We start from the raw sequence: 17,738 nt of genomic DNA, 5'->3' as shown, positions 1-17,738 counted from the left end.
GGAAAAAGCATCAATCATTCTACTAGCAGAGATCAGTTTGCCCTTTTGAAAATAACTGTCTTAGGCTGATTTATAAATCAAGGAAATGACTTTTTAGGGAATTATCCTTCTTATATTTATCCCTTTCTTAACAGTCAAATTATTTGTAGGTAAAGAATTATAATTAAAAAATAGACCCAATGTGATATAAAAAGATAGAAAGGTGTAAACCTTCAATATCTCTTTCAATAGTATTAATTGTTAAAGTGCAAAATGTAGTTTAAGTTATTGAGTTTATTTTGTAATAGTAGGGAATAACTCCTGCCAACTATTGATATCATGACCAAAAACACACAAATATAAGATAACCAGATTACTGTAAAGAATAGGCAATGGTAAAGGAATCAAGATCTCTATTTTAACTTTTTGGAAATGTCATTGATGAAATAAACAGTGTGGAATAACAGTGCTTAAGGGTGGCAGAATATCAATATATTTAAAAGTAGGCAAGAACTATATAGATTATTTAAAGATGGGAAAATAGGACATATCCAAAAGTTAAATGTGGAAGCATTTCACTTTTGGGGGAAAAGATGCATTTAATATTTTAAGATTTTTTTGTATATAGTTGGGGAGTTACTGCTGAGAAAATAATACTTTATTATGGAATAAGAAAATTGACTTAGATGAAATTACAATAAAAGCATTTTTTAAATGTCTGGTTTGTAATAGAATTTAAAACCTTGGAGTTTGAAAATGGGATTGCCATTTATCTCTTGCAGTACACAGATGGTGAAGTGAACAAGGAGATAGAAGAGAAAAATTCCTTACATTTCTTCCAGAACTTTGAGTACAACATAAATTAGATATTTTTAAAAAGTTTTCCAACACTTGGCTTTCAGTTTTGACTACTAACTTTATTTATGCACTGATTCATTTATGCATTGATTTTTTTATTATTTTTAAGCATTAAAATCATACTTATCTGCAGCTAAGCAGAATGATTGTAGGTTATGTTGGCTATTGTAGTTTAAGTTGTAGTAACACATAGTATATTGAAAGTATAGGCTAAATTTCTGAATACTGTTTATTCACTGTCATTTTTCACCCTTAAATAATCATTAAATAATTTCCTGCTTATTAAATTTAATAAGTGTATGCCTTATAAAAATTTTCATTTAAAAGGAAAAAATATTGAGAACCTTATCAATATATCTTTAATTCAGCTATTTGAAGAGATGGCTATGCAGGGTACTGCTTTTCTTTCAATAAGACATGAAATTTGCTCATACTATATTCTTAATGTGATTATATTTTTCTAAGAGCATAAAAATCTTACTCATTTTATCACATAATAAATTGAACTTTTGGGTGAATTTTTGAAGAGAATATCTAGACAGAGCAAAATGGGAAGCTGAAGCAATAGTTCAAATAAGAAACTACTTTGGTCTCAAATATGTATGAGTTTTTCAGAATAGATGTTCAGATCCAATTATCTAGAAAATGGCCTCAAATCTACATTTCAATTTCAATGCTCAAAATAGAACATTAATGCATCTCAGAAGATTTTGGAATTAATGAAATGAGCACTACTCTGGACTTAAGTCAGAGTAACCATGATGAGCAGATTAATGAGGTGGGAGAGATAAGAATTTTGGAACAGTATGACCTTGTTTTCATAATATTTATAGTTTAGAAAGAGAATGCCTTGCAACTCATATTTGAATCTTCAAATGTTAAAAAATTCAAATAAAATAAATTTAAAGTTGAAATTCTAAAAATCAAGTCCTGTTCTGAGAGACATGGGATCTTCTAATAAACAAATAAGCTTTTAAGGAATTTAGACACTCTAAAATGTTGTACAGAAATTTCTAATGAGCTATGATTTTTCATATATAAAATGTATTCATATTTTCATGTATAAAATATTTATGGATACATAACCATAAGCCAGTTCAGAAGGGAGACACAACCAGGAAAGCAGTATGTTAGGAACACTGAAGCCAAGAATAAGTGGAGGTGTGGTTGTAAAAATAATGCTAAGGATACACATACCTCTCTGTCATTTTTTCCTCATTCCTCTTGCTCTCACAAACACACACACACACACAAATACACATATACTCAAATATATACACACACACAGATCTATCTAGACATAGATACACACACCCATATATGGAATGATGCGATAATTTTGGAACATTCAAAAAGAGTTAAAAGCAAACAGACAACGAGCAAGAACTAACCAAATTACATTTTGTTATGACCTTCTTCCTTCTGACAAGAATAATCCTCAAATGAACCGAGAAGAAATTCAAAGGAGTAGAAATCTAAACAATGAAACAATGAAACTCAAGGTAGACAAGGAGAGGAAGCCTGTTTTCAAGTTTGAACAGGTAATTTATAAGCTAGTGCACTGATAACTTTTGCCAGTAATGGAAAAAACAGACAAAAGAATATAAACTTGATATTAAAAAAAGAAAGACTCGGCAAACTGTAGCTCTGTGAGTTTACTGGAGATACTGGGCAAATTTTTAGAAATTACAAAAAGCCTTTTTTTCTTAATTTTTCAAAAGAAATGGGTTTAGATTTCTTAAAAAGAAATGATCATTAATATTTACAGTGGGAATATTAGGAACAACTGTTACAAATTTTGGATGCGGTTTCTAGAGTAATAATAGAATGATAGAAATATATCTTGATTTTAGGAAGGCATTTACATAATCCTACATGATATTCTTTAACAATATAAATATAAAAAGGTGGTCTGGATGACATTTCTAGTGGGTAATGAAGTTGATATTGGTCAGGATGAAGGCCTCTGGTAGTGTTTTGAAGGGCCATATCCTTTCTTAACATATATAATGTGGCTAAAAAGAGAAGAAACATTTATTTCTTGATTGATTACTTTATCTCCTTTTCAGTTCTAACAGCCTACAAGGTAAAATAATTCAACTTCACAGATGAAGGAACTAAGTTTCATAAAGGTTAAATAACTTTCCTAATATCTGGAGGTCAGTAATTGCAGAACTGGGTTTCAAACTCAGGTCTACCTGACCCTTTAAATGTATTTCCTGAGAGGACAAAAGGCACACATACCAAATCTGTGGTACCAGAAAGCTGGGGAGTTATGTTAAAACATCGAATGATGGAATCAAAAGCTGGAAAGTAGGGAGTCATGGATCAGAAGAAAAAAAATGAAATTCTCTTGAAATTAATACTAAATTTTACAAGAAACCTTCAAGAAATCAATTGAACATACACAAAATATCAAATCAGGTTTTATCAGGAGATCATGTAATAAAAATTGTGAAATTTGAGTGTGAGCTTTGTTAGTCAGTAGCAGCATGGTGATAAAAATAAATGTAATCTTCAACAGTGTTAATGGAAATACTGATGAGGCAAGGGAAGAGATCACACTGTTATCTTCAGATGTCAGAGGACATTGAGTAGAGTTTTCCATGTTAATCCAGGGTGTCATGTTCTAAAGGACATGTGACAAACTGGCAAATATTGAGTGATGTTTGCCATATGGACATTTAGAAGAGCAAGTGCTTTCCCTACCATACCTTGTAATTTGTAAATATTTGTTTCATTTGGGTGCCATTATTGTACAGGATAGTTTTTCTATGACAGCTTTATAAAAATTCCCAGAGAATAATGGTTCAGTAACAATGGAATGTTCTAGTCTCATAAGTGTAGCTATATGAGAAAAGTTGTTCTAAATGATGCTTGGTTTCCAAATTATATTTTTAATCTGGAAAATATCTATCTTACAAAATTTATAGTTTTTTTGATGATAATGCAACAGTGCTTATATTAACACTTTTTATGTATTTTTATATCCAGACATGTTATTGCTGCTATAATGTGTATCTTCCAAAAATGTATAATTTCCATATTTTTATTGTGCTTTTATGAATGCTTTTTTTTGATGTTTATAAATGCTGAAAAGGCTTCCTTAGGGAGAAGAAATTTAAATGTAAATAAGCTTTTTAGTCAATTTAAAGTAAACAAATTGAGACATTATTTAAGGTATATACCATATTTTGTGCTCAAACCCTGTCAGCATCGTATTCACGTAGCAGTTAAATAACTCGACTTTTGTGCTACATTCCAGTGTTTTTCAATGGATATTTGTAACAAAGAAAATAATATGTATTTAAAAAAACCTACTACAAAGAGACATTGATGAGACATAATGCTTAATAACAGATTGACTATAATTAAACCTAATAACTTTTTGCTCGATGCCTCTGAGACAAGATTACAGGAGCCTTTTTCAGAATTTTTAAATATAGGGAATGCAACGTTGACTCATATAAAGAATGTATCTTTTAGAAAGAGAAAGGTTATTTGTCCCCTTGTTCTCTAATGGAGAAGCTTTGTTTGTCAAAGTCTTTCCTTAAAAAGTTGACCTCCACTCAATCTATAAAGAAAACATAAAGACATCCTTAGGTGACTGACCAGCTTATTCAAATCTGGTTTCCATAATGAAAAGATCAAGTTTAAGGTAAAATGTAAAACCTTAAAATCACTTTGCATTTATAATTCTCTAGCAAACATTCGATTTCACTGTTACCCTCGGCAATATTTCTTGAAGCATTTTCCAGAAGTTGATGTCTATGGCTGGTCTTTGGAAACACTTTCAGAACCTATGCAGACTCTGAGAAATTTACAATCACTTCATGGAGTCTGCCTAAGTCTTGATATTACATGTCTTTGTTGTGTACCTTTTGTCATTAAAAGTGCAGAAAAATGATTATTTGTAATTTCTGAGATATATGGAGAATATTATGCAACCAGCCAGTTAATGAAAGAGGATGAGAAAAGCCAAGAAAATAGAGGATCTTCAAACATCTGGCAAATATCCTCCAAATCAAGGCAAAGATTATAGTTTAGTGGCAGTGTTCATTTTTCCTATGACTTTAAGACTTAGTAGTGCAACAAAATATTAATATTTATAGATTCATATTTTCTCTTTATTATACTATAGCAACTGGATGCAAAGAAAATACACAGTAGCTATTGTATCAATAAAAGAAAAAATTCCCAGTTTTACGAGTTTCTAATTTAATCAATTTGGATAGAGTGAATAAAATACTTTCCAATCTATCAAAACATAAGCATTTGAGCCTCTCCATAAACATGCATGAAGTACTTTTCATATCTTCATAGTAAACCCTTTTATCTCTGCTGTCTGTCAAAAGATAGAAAGGGTCAGATAAGTTCAGGGCGTTCTGGACAACCAATGTCTTTAGGATGCACTAAGGTCTCCTGAAATGCTTTAAGAGGACAAATGGTTTAGGCACAATTGTCCAGTTCCTTAGAGTAAAAGTCAAGTTTGCTCATCATGTGGGGGCATATACAAGACTATCATTTCAGATACTTTAGGCTTATTCCACAGAATGAAAATGTGACTTATGGAAGAGTTATACTAGCCATTTCAAGATAGCATAACTTGCTATCTGAGCCTTAGGTAGAGGCGAACAGAAAGCAGAATTTATGTGAGGAGCAATCACTACATAAGGGAGAGGGTACTGTCTGGATATCAGTACAACTGGTCTCTCACTTTGGTTTTCCTTTGAATTAGCTCTGAATATAGAAAAGTCAACTGATTTCTATGTTTCCTACTTTTCTCTTTTATAAGATGTCTGTTTAAACTTCAAAGAAAGTATATGATTACAATTTCAATTGTATGAATTTTAATACAAAACATATAAAATCAATTTCAAAAATTTTCTGCATTTACTGAAAATGTTTGTAAGAATGAACTAAGTATAGGCCTTCTCTAATTTCGTCTATTAAAGGTAGGTACCCAATATAACGTGAAAATATTGAGCATAACTATTCTTTTTGCAAAAGGGAATCTAGAAAAAGACTGCTTCCCACAGAAAATTTATTAACAATAGGTGCTCAATTAAGTGTTTTTATACAATGAACAATGCCCCTTTTAATAAATAATCAGGGGAGAAATATTGTTAAGTAATTTTTTTCTTTCCATCACTCCAGCTACGCACAAAATTCTGTTGTAAAGACATATTTCTATGAGGAGGTATTCATTGTAGATGCACAGAAGTCTATGAGAACCTATGTTTACAGGAAAAAAATGGATTATCATTCTAACCAACTGCATATTCACACAGATGCTTAATGAAAGCTATCTGATGATATAATGAATGTTTAATTTTGAGGAAGTGCATACAGTTGGCAACTATTTTTCAAGACTCACCATCCAACAAACTAAATTTTCTCATTTTAAATCCTTCATGTCACCTTTTTGACATTTAGTTGAAATTTTGGAACTAACATGATCACATAAAAATATAAATGGAAGTAGCATTAACCATGGAGTGATTCTCAACTTCAAGAGTTAAAATAAATACAAGTGTGGATTAGAATAAAATTATGTTGACAATATGTAAATCAAAACTGCCAAAATGATTAGACTTTTCTTTGAAAATATTCCATCCATTGCTTTCCCTCCAACAGACAAAAGTAGCAAAAGAGGAAGGTAGCAAAAAGGGAAACAGGAAAGCCTGCTTCAATAACTGGACATATCGATTTAATTGGTTAAAAAGTCCAAATGCTAATACTCCGAATAATCAGCCATTCCTTTTGTGTTTTGGTAACATATATCCTTATACAATTTATGTCAAATGGAATTTTTTGATTCACCTCCGACATTTCAAAGTTTCCGTTTTTGAATTCCCCTAGTCTTAAGTAAGTAACACATTGTCTACTTTGTTTGAAATCTACAACATTTTCCCCAACATCTAGGGCTCCATGATGTAAAATGTCATTTTGCCGATCTTCTGTTCCAGTACTCACTTTAATTTTTTTAATTAAAATCGGATTTTCAAATATAATCACAAAGAAATCTCCTGCTGAAGGTGGTTTCCCCCAAAAGTACTCATCAACACTACTATAAGCCTTGCTTGCTTCATAATTTTCGAAAACATTCATGTTGGTATATAGATTGGCAGGAGGGTTATCAGGGATGTCAAATGACTCTTCTTCAAAATCATCATCCTTCAGCTTATTCTCAGTCCCTTTATATGATGAATAATAACCCATGTGCTGAAAGAGAGATGGTTTAAAACGGATCACATTTTTCTGAGCTAAAAGACCCCGAAAATGAGTCAATAGCCAATCACAAGGCATTTCTTGATAAAACATTAATAAAAAGTGTGCTAAACGTGGGAGATCATGAGAATGATAAAGTTTTCCAATGTAGCCAAGCTTAGAGAACTCAAGAGTTACCCAGTAGGTTCCTTCTAGGGATGTAATGACTTTCTTGATGGCAGTTAAGAAATTTTTTGAACATCGAACATCATCTTCAAGCATTACATAATAGTCTGAAGTATTGGCACAAAAATTAAGCAGAAAAGCATAGTCTACATTTTGCTTAGAACGAAATCTGACTCTGTCTTCTGGATCATTGTAATTTCTCTTAAGGCCATCCAGGATTGGGTAATATTCCTCTGGAGCATGTATAACTATTAATCTTCCTGCAATAATGTGGTGGGCGAATTTCTGTGTAATATCCTGGACCATGACATCACGCCAGGATGAATTAAAGTCTGCTAGGTGAACCACCACTGAAATTTCCTTCAGCTCCTCATAGCTGGATTGCTCAAAAATTGACTTGATTGTCTCGAGTAAATAGTTTCCTTTTTTTCGTTTCACTGATGAAAGTCCAATTGTAAGAAACCCTGAGTGAAAGAGTTCAGAAAGAAGACAAATTAAATGCGAAATAGGCTTTGAATAACACAGAAAAAAAATCTTTTCCCCTCAGGCCTGCTACAATATTAGGCACATCTAGTAAATGGTATGTGTAGAATATTTTGTGAGTAAAGTCTTATGCTAAATATGTAAAGGCTATAGGACTTAATACATAATTTATTTTTCTACGGAAAAAAATGCATCTTAAGCACAATGACATATGAGCTTTATTGATGTAAACATTTGTTTATGAAATAAAAAATACCATTTAAGGTGTTTTGCAGCTTATTGTTCTCATATATGTCCATTAGAGAAGACAGATTTTTGGATAATATCCCCACTATTAAAAAATGCAAAAGGAGAAGGAAATTCACAGTTAAGGATGACAAATAAGTCTCAAATGATAAAAAAGAAAATTAAGCATAACTCATTCTTTTATCTTTAAATTTTTCATAGAAACATGTTACATTTTCATTTTTTTTTGATCATTGTCATTATCTCACACCAGAAAAATTAATAATTGGACTTCACAGTTTTATTTTGAAATTTACCTAGAACGTTAATTAGAATGGAAACAAAATTATAAACTATTTTTAAAAAATGCATTATTATTCAAATATATAGTACATTGTTCCAATACATGAATATCACTGTTTTCCTTATTTTGAAACAAATTTTAGAGCAATTTTCTGATGGGAAATTTTTATTCAGAATCTAAAATCTAAAATTAGAAACTGGATATCTGTAGGGAATAAAATAAAACCTTATGAAATGGCAGTTTACTTCTAAAAAGTGTAGATGTCTCTTTCTCAAAATATTTTCACTTTTTAAAGCTCTGACTCTCACCGTGATTCAGAACTGAATAAAATTTCCTAAAAACTACTTGAAAAATAGGAAAATATTTCTATTCACTAAGATCACTGTTTTAATACAGACACCTACTTGTTGTGACTTATGCAATACTGAAAAAGCCCTTTCTAAGAATAATCGTTCTTACTAGTCTGTCAGAGAGGTAGAGATTTACACATTTTGTTTAAATACCTGGGTTTACGACCCTAACTTCTTTTGAAAAATGAATATGTTCTGTGGTACCATTCAACTCAAGATACCAGCCTTTACTAATGCCCTAGAATAGCCAATACTATGAGAATAGTTCCTACATTAAAGGCAGGAATCTATGCATTTTGCCTGTAGTATGCATCTTGAATATTCCTAACCATCTTTTGGGACAGCTTTGTACTTGTCATCATTTCTGCTTTATAGATGAGGAAAGGAAATTCAGTCACAGGGAGATGTGTTCACTTGTGCAAAGTGTAACACCTAATGAGTAGCGTGGGGCCAAGATCCAAAGTGCCCTGTGTGTACACTCTGTTTTATATCACCTCTTTGTATAAAGCAGTGGCATATGTGCATTGCCAGTTTACTAACTTAGGATGGAAAGGGAGAATCAGTAATGTTTGCACAAAGGTAGTGTAACAGATGGAGATAAAAATAAACATTGGCAATCTTATGCAATTAGAAGAAAGCTTAAGAGCGATAGACATTTGAAATGAAGGAATGAATGGAAGATAGACCTAAAGAAGCCCGAATTAAGTTAAGTTACAATTTCCTCAACCTGGTGATCACAGACTCACTTGTATAAACACTTCTTAATGGGGAATTCAATTTCTGTGGTCCCCACATGACCCATTAAGAAATTCATGATATCACTGTGTTTCATTGATTTCACGAGTCATATTTTTCACACAGAAACATTTTAAACTCACGTTGAATATTGTAATTGATGGCATCTTACAATTAAAACTGATGATTATGTTTTCTTAGTGGCACATTAATTAGATCAATACCTTCTATAGTCTACGGTGTCTTGAGATCCATAGAGTGTGTGTAGTATGTTACTTCTCAGATCCAATCTACCGATAGTGAGTTGAATAGTTTTCTCCAAAAATTCAGGTCTACCTGGAACCTCAGAATGTGACCTTATTTGAAAATAGAGTCTTTGCAGATATAATTAGTTAAGGATCTTGAGATAAATCATTTTGGATTTACAGTGGGCTCTAAATGTAATGACTGGTGTCCCTGAAGAAGAGGAGAGAACACAGAGAGACACAAAGACCAAGGGAAGAAGATCCTGTGGAGATGGAGACTGGGACCGTAGTTAAGCTCCCACAAACCAAGGGACGGCAAGAGTGACCAAAAGCTGAAAGAGTCAAGAAAAGATTCTCCCCTATAACTTTCAGGAGAGTGGCTCTGTCAGCACCTTGATTTTGAACATCTGGTCTCCAGAAATATGAGAGAATAAATCCCCATCGTTTTAAACTACCTAGTTTGTGGTAATTGGTTATAGCACTTTGGTAAACTAAAACAATGACGTTCACTACTTCAAAAGCAGTGGCAAGTCATAAAAACCAGAGCATTAGAGTTAGAAAATATATCGGTATGAGAATAGTATTTTTAAAAGGGAAGTTTTAAAAGTTCAAATAAATTGATTTTTCTCAGTCTCTCTACGTGGTTCTACAGCAAACTGTTTGAAAGTTTATATAACAATTAGGCATTTTAAAAAATTTCTTTTTTGGGTTATTAATGGAACTGGATCAGTGACTGCAATTTGTGAGGAAACACTGAATTACTTCCCAAAGAATATATATTAGTAAAGCCCATAAAGTTTTATTGCGACACAAATGAAGCCAGTTGTCATTATTTCATTATTTATTTTTTTAAGATTTTATTAATTTATTTGAGAGAGAGAGAGAGAACGAGAGGGGAGAGGGTCAGAGGAAGAAGCAGACTCCCTGCTGAGCAGTGGTCCCGACGCAGGACTTGATCCTGGGACTCGATCCCAGACTCTAGGATCATGACCTGAGCTGAAGGCAGTCGCTTAACCAACTGAGCCACCCAGACGACCCCTAATTTTAAAAAAACAAAAATACTTTATGTGTTCTTTATTTGAAAGTGTAGGGATACTTACGCTTTCTTTGTAAAGGCGTGGCAGCTAAGTAGCGATAGGTGACGTTGATGGCTCCTGAGAAATTAGATAAATCTTTGAAAGTATGCACATAACGTTCTGAATTCAGCTGATGTGTGGATGTTTCCCTTATAAGTTGTTTATCTCCTTCCTGAATGCCATGAAGGAGGCAGAGAAAATAAATAAATAATAGATGGTCATGGATTAAATAAAGTTTCTCCTTACACAACGAACATGTGGGGTTGATATGCAACATGGGTATTATATAAATCTCAACTACTGCACCACAAACTATAGATCCTCATCTCTCACCTGAATTCCCACCTAGAGTCTCTACTCCAATTGTACTGTTTCTACTTCTCTTCTATTTGCTTTTCCACAGCATACATTAATAATGGCATTCTCTGGACAAAAAAAATCTCTATGTGAAAACTCCCACTGCCTTTATGTTAAAATTCAAATCCTTTACAATAATTCAATGATCTTAAAATTTCACAATGATCTACAGTGATGTAAAGCTAATTCTTACTAAGTTTACCATATTTGAGTCATAATTAAGCTATTTCATCTTCTTCAAGAATTGTTCAATAATACCATACATAATTTCTATATAATTATTTCTGGATAATTTGTTAGTCAAGAAGCTTTAGTCAGTTACTTATATGGCCACTATAATCAAAGACTGTTGAGAATAGATAGCCATGGTCTTTGTGACATCAGTGTTTTTTCACATGTCTTCAAGATATCTTACGATACATTTGTACCAAGTCTAGGAAATGTCTTCAGAACTTGCACTACTTTTTCCCATGATATGTTTGCTTGTTGCTTGTGTGTGTGTGTGTACATGTGCGTGAATGCATGCGTGTGTGTGTGTTTGTGTAAGCAGTATTCTATTGGAGTTGAAGTCTGGTCCTTTTATGTTTAAGAACCCCTTTATGTAATTGGTAATGGACTTCTGTCATTCAATGTTTGAGAAGGTTTTTATTAAAAAAAGATTCATATTTAGCTTAAATATATCCTGTTAATTACTAATTGGTCCCTTTTTCTCTCTTACTTAGTATAAGTTCAATAGTAGATTTTGATTATCTAATCATGATTTGATCAAGTTTTTATTGGTTATACATTATTAGCAAAATATTGACTTGCTTGGCCTTTGTATCAGGCTTACTACCATGGGTAGAATATATATTCAAAGATAACCTATTTAGAAAGAATTTTGTTGTTTTTGGCAAGTGTCTACTGTACTGTGTGATGTTATATGGATCTATTTCTACTATTCCATATACAATGGCAGGTCAGGCATGTGCAAGCCATTAAGACTATAGAGGAATTAAATGCATTTGAACCAATTTGGTCCTCATATTATCTGCCTGTGGTCAATAAAACTTTAATTAAATCACTATTATAAAAATTAGAAAGGATTCAAATACAAATTTTACCTCATTTGGAACATTCAACACTTTGCATCACATTCAAATGTCAATGGAGAAAGAGACTGGCTCAAAATTTTAAATCATTGGCCAGACTGGAATTGTCTTAGAATAAAAATTGACAATAGTAGACCATGACTGGGAAGAGCTTTCAATCTGGTTTTTGCTAACTCAAGATCCCTTCTGAATATCTCTTCTGTATATTCAATTATGTTTATAAACCTATACTTGGTCTTTAATACTGTATTTCTATATTCTATATTGTCTTGATCATTGAGAAAAATATGTTAGCCTTTTACAATATTTATAATATATTTGCCATCTATAGGTTACAGACTTTCAAAATATATGAAATTATACCTTGAATTCTATATTTCTTATAAATATTGAATATCTATTGAATTCTGATTATTATAATTTCTTTACACATAAATATTTTCATCTTTGTCTTTCTGAAAACCTATAGAACATTATCAGAGTTTTAAAATAAATTTAGGATTGCTAAAAAAGTAACTAAGGACTCAGTTCAGCACCAACTTCTTTAATAGTAATGTAATAGTGTCCATTATCAATAGGGTCTAGGAGAAATATCTATAAGAATCACAGTAGTCACAGTTCTGAATTCATTTTACCATTCTGCTCTTATGTGATGTTACATTCTAAAGGAAGTGCAGGATATTGAATATTTCTTTAAGAATTCTATCTTGAATGTGTAAAATTCCAGACCTTTTGTGTGTTAAGATAGAGTACATTCATCCTGATTGAAGGACATAACAGAATATAAAATGAAATGGAAGTTATATGAAAGCACTTTATTAAATTCTCAAGAACAAGCTCCTTTACACTTTTCAGCATAAATAAATAATGCAACTTTCACCTGAGTCAGCCTTGTTGGCTGCTTTCCAGGGGCATCTATCTGTACTGCTAGGCTCTCCCTGGATACCTTCTTTCTGTAGCTACTATGCTGCGGTGTATTTCTCAGTAATAAGACAAAGCTTTATGACAATCATTTTCTGGATAGGAATGCAATTCAATGGACTAGCAACAGACTAAGTGTATAGCCTGGTGGCTACTTTGAAGATGTTCACAGCCCAGAGGCTCAGTTGATTGGGCATGTAGTGTCTCTTCTACTTAGTTTGCCTTGTAATAGTATTTGTCTCTTACACTGAGCTTGGCTTCCTTTCCGAATGAAAGGCACATATGTCCCGAATATGTAAGCAATACATTAAACTGTTATATGCCAAGGATTTCAGGCCACAAATGGATTTTCTAGCAAAAGCAGCAGAATAGAAAGTGCTAAGTAACTCCAGAGATCTTTTACTTGTAATAGTTTATCTTATTTCTCTGAATTATAAGTAGTATTTCCCCCTTAAAAAAGAAGGCAGGAAAAGAAAGATCTGGGAATGTCTATGCTTAGCAAATTGTACACATTGTGGCATTCTGAAGTCAAGAAAAAAAACTGAATGAGATAATTTTGTGAAAACTGAAATAAACACGGACAGAAGGGTCAAAAGGGACAAGTGTTACAAAGAAACTACATTGTATACTTAGTATACAGTAGTAGGTGGCTGGCTTTCTCTGGCTATTAAACGTTTTTAGAAAAGCAATTTTAGTGTAGTTTTACATTAATTATTTAAATGTTTTAAATCTTTATACATATTAAGCCTTGGGATGAAATTTGGCTTTGGATGAATTTAGGTAAAAAAAATCATCAGTAAATAGTGAGAAATTAAAGTAATAAAAATACTGTCATTAAATTTTCAGTAAGGGGAGTGCTTGTATTTAACCATCATTTTAACTCACTTTTTCCAACTTAATATAAGTACTTAAAAATAATTAAAATTTTTTAAATTTAATTTTATTTTTTTAAAGATTTTATCCATTTGAGAGAGAGAGAATGAGAGACAGAGAACATGAGAGGGGAGAGGGTCAGAGGGAGAAACAGACTCCCCATTGAGCAGGGAGCCCGATGCGGGACTCGATCCCGGGACTCCGGGATCATGACCTGAGCTGAAGGCAGTCGCCCAACCAACTGAGCCACCCAGGCGCCCAAAAATAACAATTTTTAAAACGAAGGAGAAATCTATTCTCTACACTTGGCCTGATTTGTAAATTTGACTAGATATATGTGTAATCTAGCCAGAGAAAATTTCATTGAGAAAGTAAATACTCTTTAGTAAGAGCTGCTTCATTAAATCACACCCTTTACATTAGATGGGTAGGACTGAAGCTTGGATAGACATGTGTACAAATCCACAAGACAGGGCATTAGTATTTGATCCTCTTATAGATATATACTCTATTACTTCTTACACATTTTACAATGAATTTGAGGAGGTTCTATATTAACAAGATGTAAGGATGTTTGTTGCATACAATGGTCCTTTGTCTGTTTAAAATGAAACACTGAAATTGTGTTTAAAAGTGTCTTACAAATGCAGCAAGTCATTGAATACAATAAGCATCCTGTCAATACCATGTGTTTGGTTTACAAGATGTGATTTACTGCTACCAATAGACATAGATGCAAAAGATAAATTTTTATTACAAAATTAAATCATTTATCAAAAGCTCTCTTTATTAATTTATGATCTTTATTTTTTTCCAGAAAAAATAGGGGGTCACATGGGGCTTGCTATATTGTCTGTAAGTCTCATAAACCTAATAATTGGGTTTAAAGAAAGGTAAAAATGCATCTCATTAGTAAGTTTCTCCAGTTTGCTATGTTTACCTAAATCATGCCTAATCAAATTCTATTCATCTGTGGTGATTTCAGCCATTGTGAATTGTCTATGGATAACAGAATGAAGGGACCACAAGATCAAGAAGTATATGTGAATGTAAAAGGCATAGGCAGAGTCAAGATCTAGGAATATGGCAGAATTTCATCATCAAAGAACAATGCTAATGGAAGCAAGATGCTTTATAGAAGACATCCTGAGAGGATCTGTCCCAACTAAGATCAAATGGTTGGCCTATTGGCATAGAATAGTACATGACAATTCATGGGTAGGTAATATCATGTTCAATTAATGAAATAAAACATTTTACTGGGAAATGCTCTTTGTGGTTATTGTCAGATTTTCTCTTGCTAAGATATTCATTGAAACTTTCAGCATGTTTGCATGGTGGAAAGTACTTTTCAGTCCTCTCTGTGTCCAAAGATTTTGATTTTCTGAAATATGTGAACAGGGGCAATAACATAAAGATTAGGATTTCTCCAGATAGCTTAAGCTCAATTCAGACATAAAGTAAATAAGCAAAAATGTCCATGTTATTCTCATCAGACATGAAATGATGTGGTATTTACAATGATAACAAATAATAGAACAAATAGAGTTCTCAAAATTAGCCAGAGTAAGTCCTTTTGTATATTTCTAGAATTTACTTAAAAGTTCATTTATATATTATACACTAAGTTATCTTTTTTAAACTACTGAATAGTTTTCACATCATTATCTCTAGTTCTTGAGGTTCCATACTACTTTTCAATGAATATAAATATATAACATGGTGGCCATTTATGACTATTCAAAATCAAGTGAGGTGTCATACATTATAATAAAATATTACTTCTTAACAAAATAGCATAATTAGTATCATTAATTAAAAAATAAGATTTGGAAAATTTCAATGATAATATTAAAAAACTGAGAAAGTAAGGACTAATATCTTTAAGAATTTTTTAAAATTCTACATGTTTCAAATTAAAGCTCAGAAATTATTATGGTTATACATAAAATTAATCCAGCATAGTGATAGCTAATTTATTTATAACCAAATACACATATTTGAACTACAATATGCAGCACTAAAGAAAACATTGCAACATAAATCAAAATAATTGTAATGCTGGGCTTATAGAATTAATACAAAAAGTAGCTAGATAGAAAGTATACATGTTACAGTTTTGCTAAAATAAGGCCGTTCCAGCAGCCGGGGATTGAAGTTAGGTTACAATTGGACTAAGCCTAATTTGATTTAGACCTTATTTGTAAAAGCAACAACAAAAATAATTAACCTCCAAAACTTACCAGAACATAGCTGTCTTCAATGTACAAGTTCATAAAGAGAAGGAAAATGACAAGAACTCCCAAGAATGATACTGTGGAACGTTTTCTCAAGCATCTCATTTTATCAAGTGTTTCAAAAATATGCTTCATTTGACAAAATTTAAACATTCTATCCTGTGGAAAAAGGGCACAGAATTACTGACAATTAATTTTGGATGTAAATATTTCTTCATATGTATCAAAAGCCAGGCTTTCATAAAATCTCACCCTTCACCTGTTTAACTAAAAAGTTGTTTCCAATTTCACACATATGATTTTCACAGATTAGTAATATCTTAACATAAGGTCAATGCACTGCTTTATGTTGCTGTGGAGTAAATAAAAATAAAAAGCAAATCTCAGTAATTTTTGAACAAATGAACATTAGCAATGGTAATGCAAAAAAAAAAAAAGTCCTTTGATGAGAAACAGCACAAAAATAAAAGAGAAATACAAACACTACGGTAACTTCTACCTCCTCATACTATAATGTAATGAAAATGGAAGAAACTAGAAGCATGGGCCTAATATTGATCTTGGAGTAAGTGCACTGAAAAGAACACCTGGGAGGGAACCTGGGTCAAAGAGAGAGAAGTCGTAAGTAAAGGAAGTTAAACTTTTGGGCTAAGTCCAAACATATTTTCGAGAACTTGAGTTACAGTTGGTTTGCTTATTTTTCCAATAATTCTTGTTAAGTGAGAGTAGATCCTGGGGTGGCATATCTACATGGCCTTGCTTGATCTACTAACTAGAAGTTTGGCTGTTTATAATAATTCATGGACTGCAAAAACAAAATTAGCATCAGCAAGATTAGTGGAGATCTATATTTTTTCCCATTCTACTCTTCTACATTTTGTGTTATTTTCCAATCACTGATTTATTTAGATTACTGATGGTTTGTTCAAAAAAGTATAAACATATCTGGAATGTTCAAAAGACTAGTTGAATCAATCATATTTTGTCTAAAATCAAGTATAATCTGGAAACTGTACCACTTCTAGTTGGGTACTGGGTCTTCCTGAGCTCAGTGTTAGGATGAAGTATTTATATAAATAAAGGAATTCAGGAAGTGAAAATGGCCTGTCCACCAAACCATTAAATGATGTCTAGGACATAGCAGGCAAGCAATATCTCTTCAATGAATTAATGCAAGAAATAATTTATTAATCCTTATAAATTATAAGAAAGAATATTAGGAATTGGGAGAAAGGCTTAACAAAGGCAGAGAATGGAAGAATTCTCAAAAAGAAATGTTAAGAATTACTCATTTTCTTTAGCCATATTTTTCTCTAGGTTTTTTTTTTAATTTTTCTTGTTGATTTGTAGAAATTTTAAATATATGTGTAGAGATGCACACATATACACTTATCTTTGCTTATGTTGAAAATATTTAGGTATCTTCCCCAAGTATTATATTTTCTGTTGGGTTTGGCCAGCAAATCCTGAGGCAGTGAATGAAAAAATTACTCCAGACACCTTAGGAGGAGAAAGGAGAGGGTGTGGGGACCAGACACTCTAGTGGGGAAAGGTCCCAAGTCAAACTGCCTCCACTTTTATTGTGAACGTTATCAATACATCAAGGGA

At 32.3% G+C, this 17,738-nt stretch overlaps 1 protein-coding gene across 4 annotated transcripts in view; it reads right to left on the bottom strand.

Annotated features, from left to right (window-relative positions):
* Positions 1-1,217: 1,217 nt before the first annotated feature.
* The window catches only part of MGAT4C (MGAT4 family member C), a 1,006,121-nt gene continuing 989,600 nt past the window's right edge, over positions 1,218-17,738 (bottom strand). For all 4 annotated transcript variants that reach the window (XM_035721958.1, XM_035721959.1, XM_035721960.1 and 1 more), the window contains 3 exons: positions 16,137-16,289; positions 10,676-10,823; positions 1,218-7,697 (listed from right to left, as the gene is read on the bottom strand). In XM_035721958.1, coding sequence (XP_035577851.1) covers positions 6,556-7,697; positions 10,676-10,823; positions 16,137-16,283 — 1,437 coding nt within the window. In that variant the 5' untranslated portion in view covers positions 16,284-16,289 and the 3' untranslated portion in view covers positions 1,218-6,555. The remainder of the gene's footprint in view (positions 7,698-10,675; positions 10,824-16,136; positions 16,290-17,738) is intronic.

The sequence above is a fragment of the Zalophus californianus genome, chromosome 9, assembly GCF_009762305.2.
Source record: "Zalophus californianus isolate mZalCal1 chromosome 9, mZalCal1.pri.v2, whole genome shotgun sequence".
NCBI lineage: Eukaryota > Metazoa > Chordata > Mammalia > Carnivora > Otariidae > Zalophus > Zalophus californianus.
The sequence above is the reverse complement of the archived record's forward strand: the minus strand, read 5'-3'. Positions and strand labels throughout refer to the sequence as shown.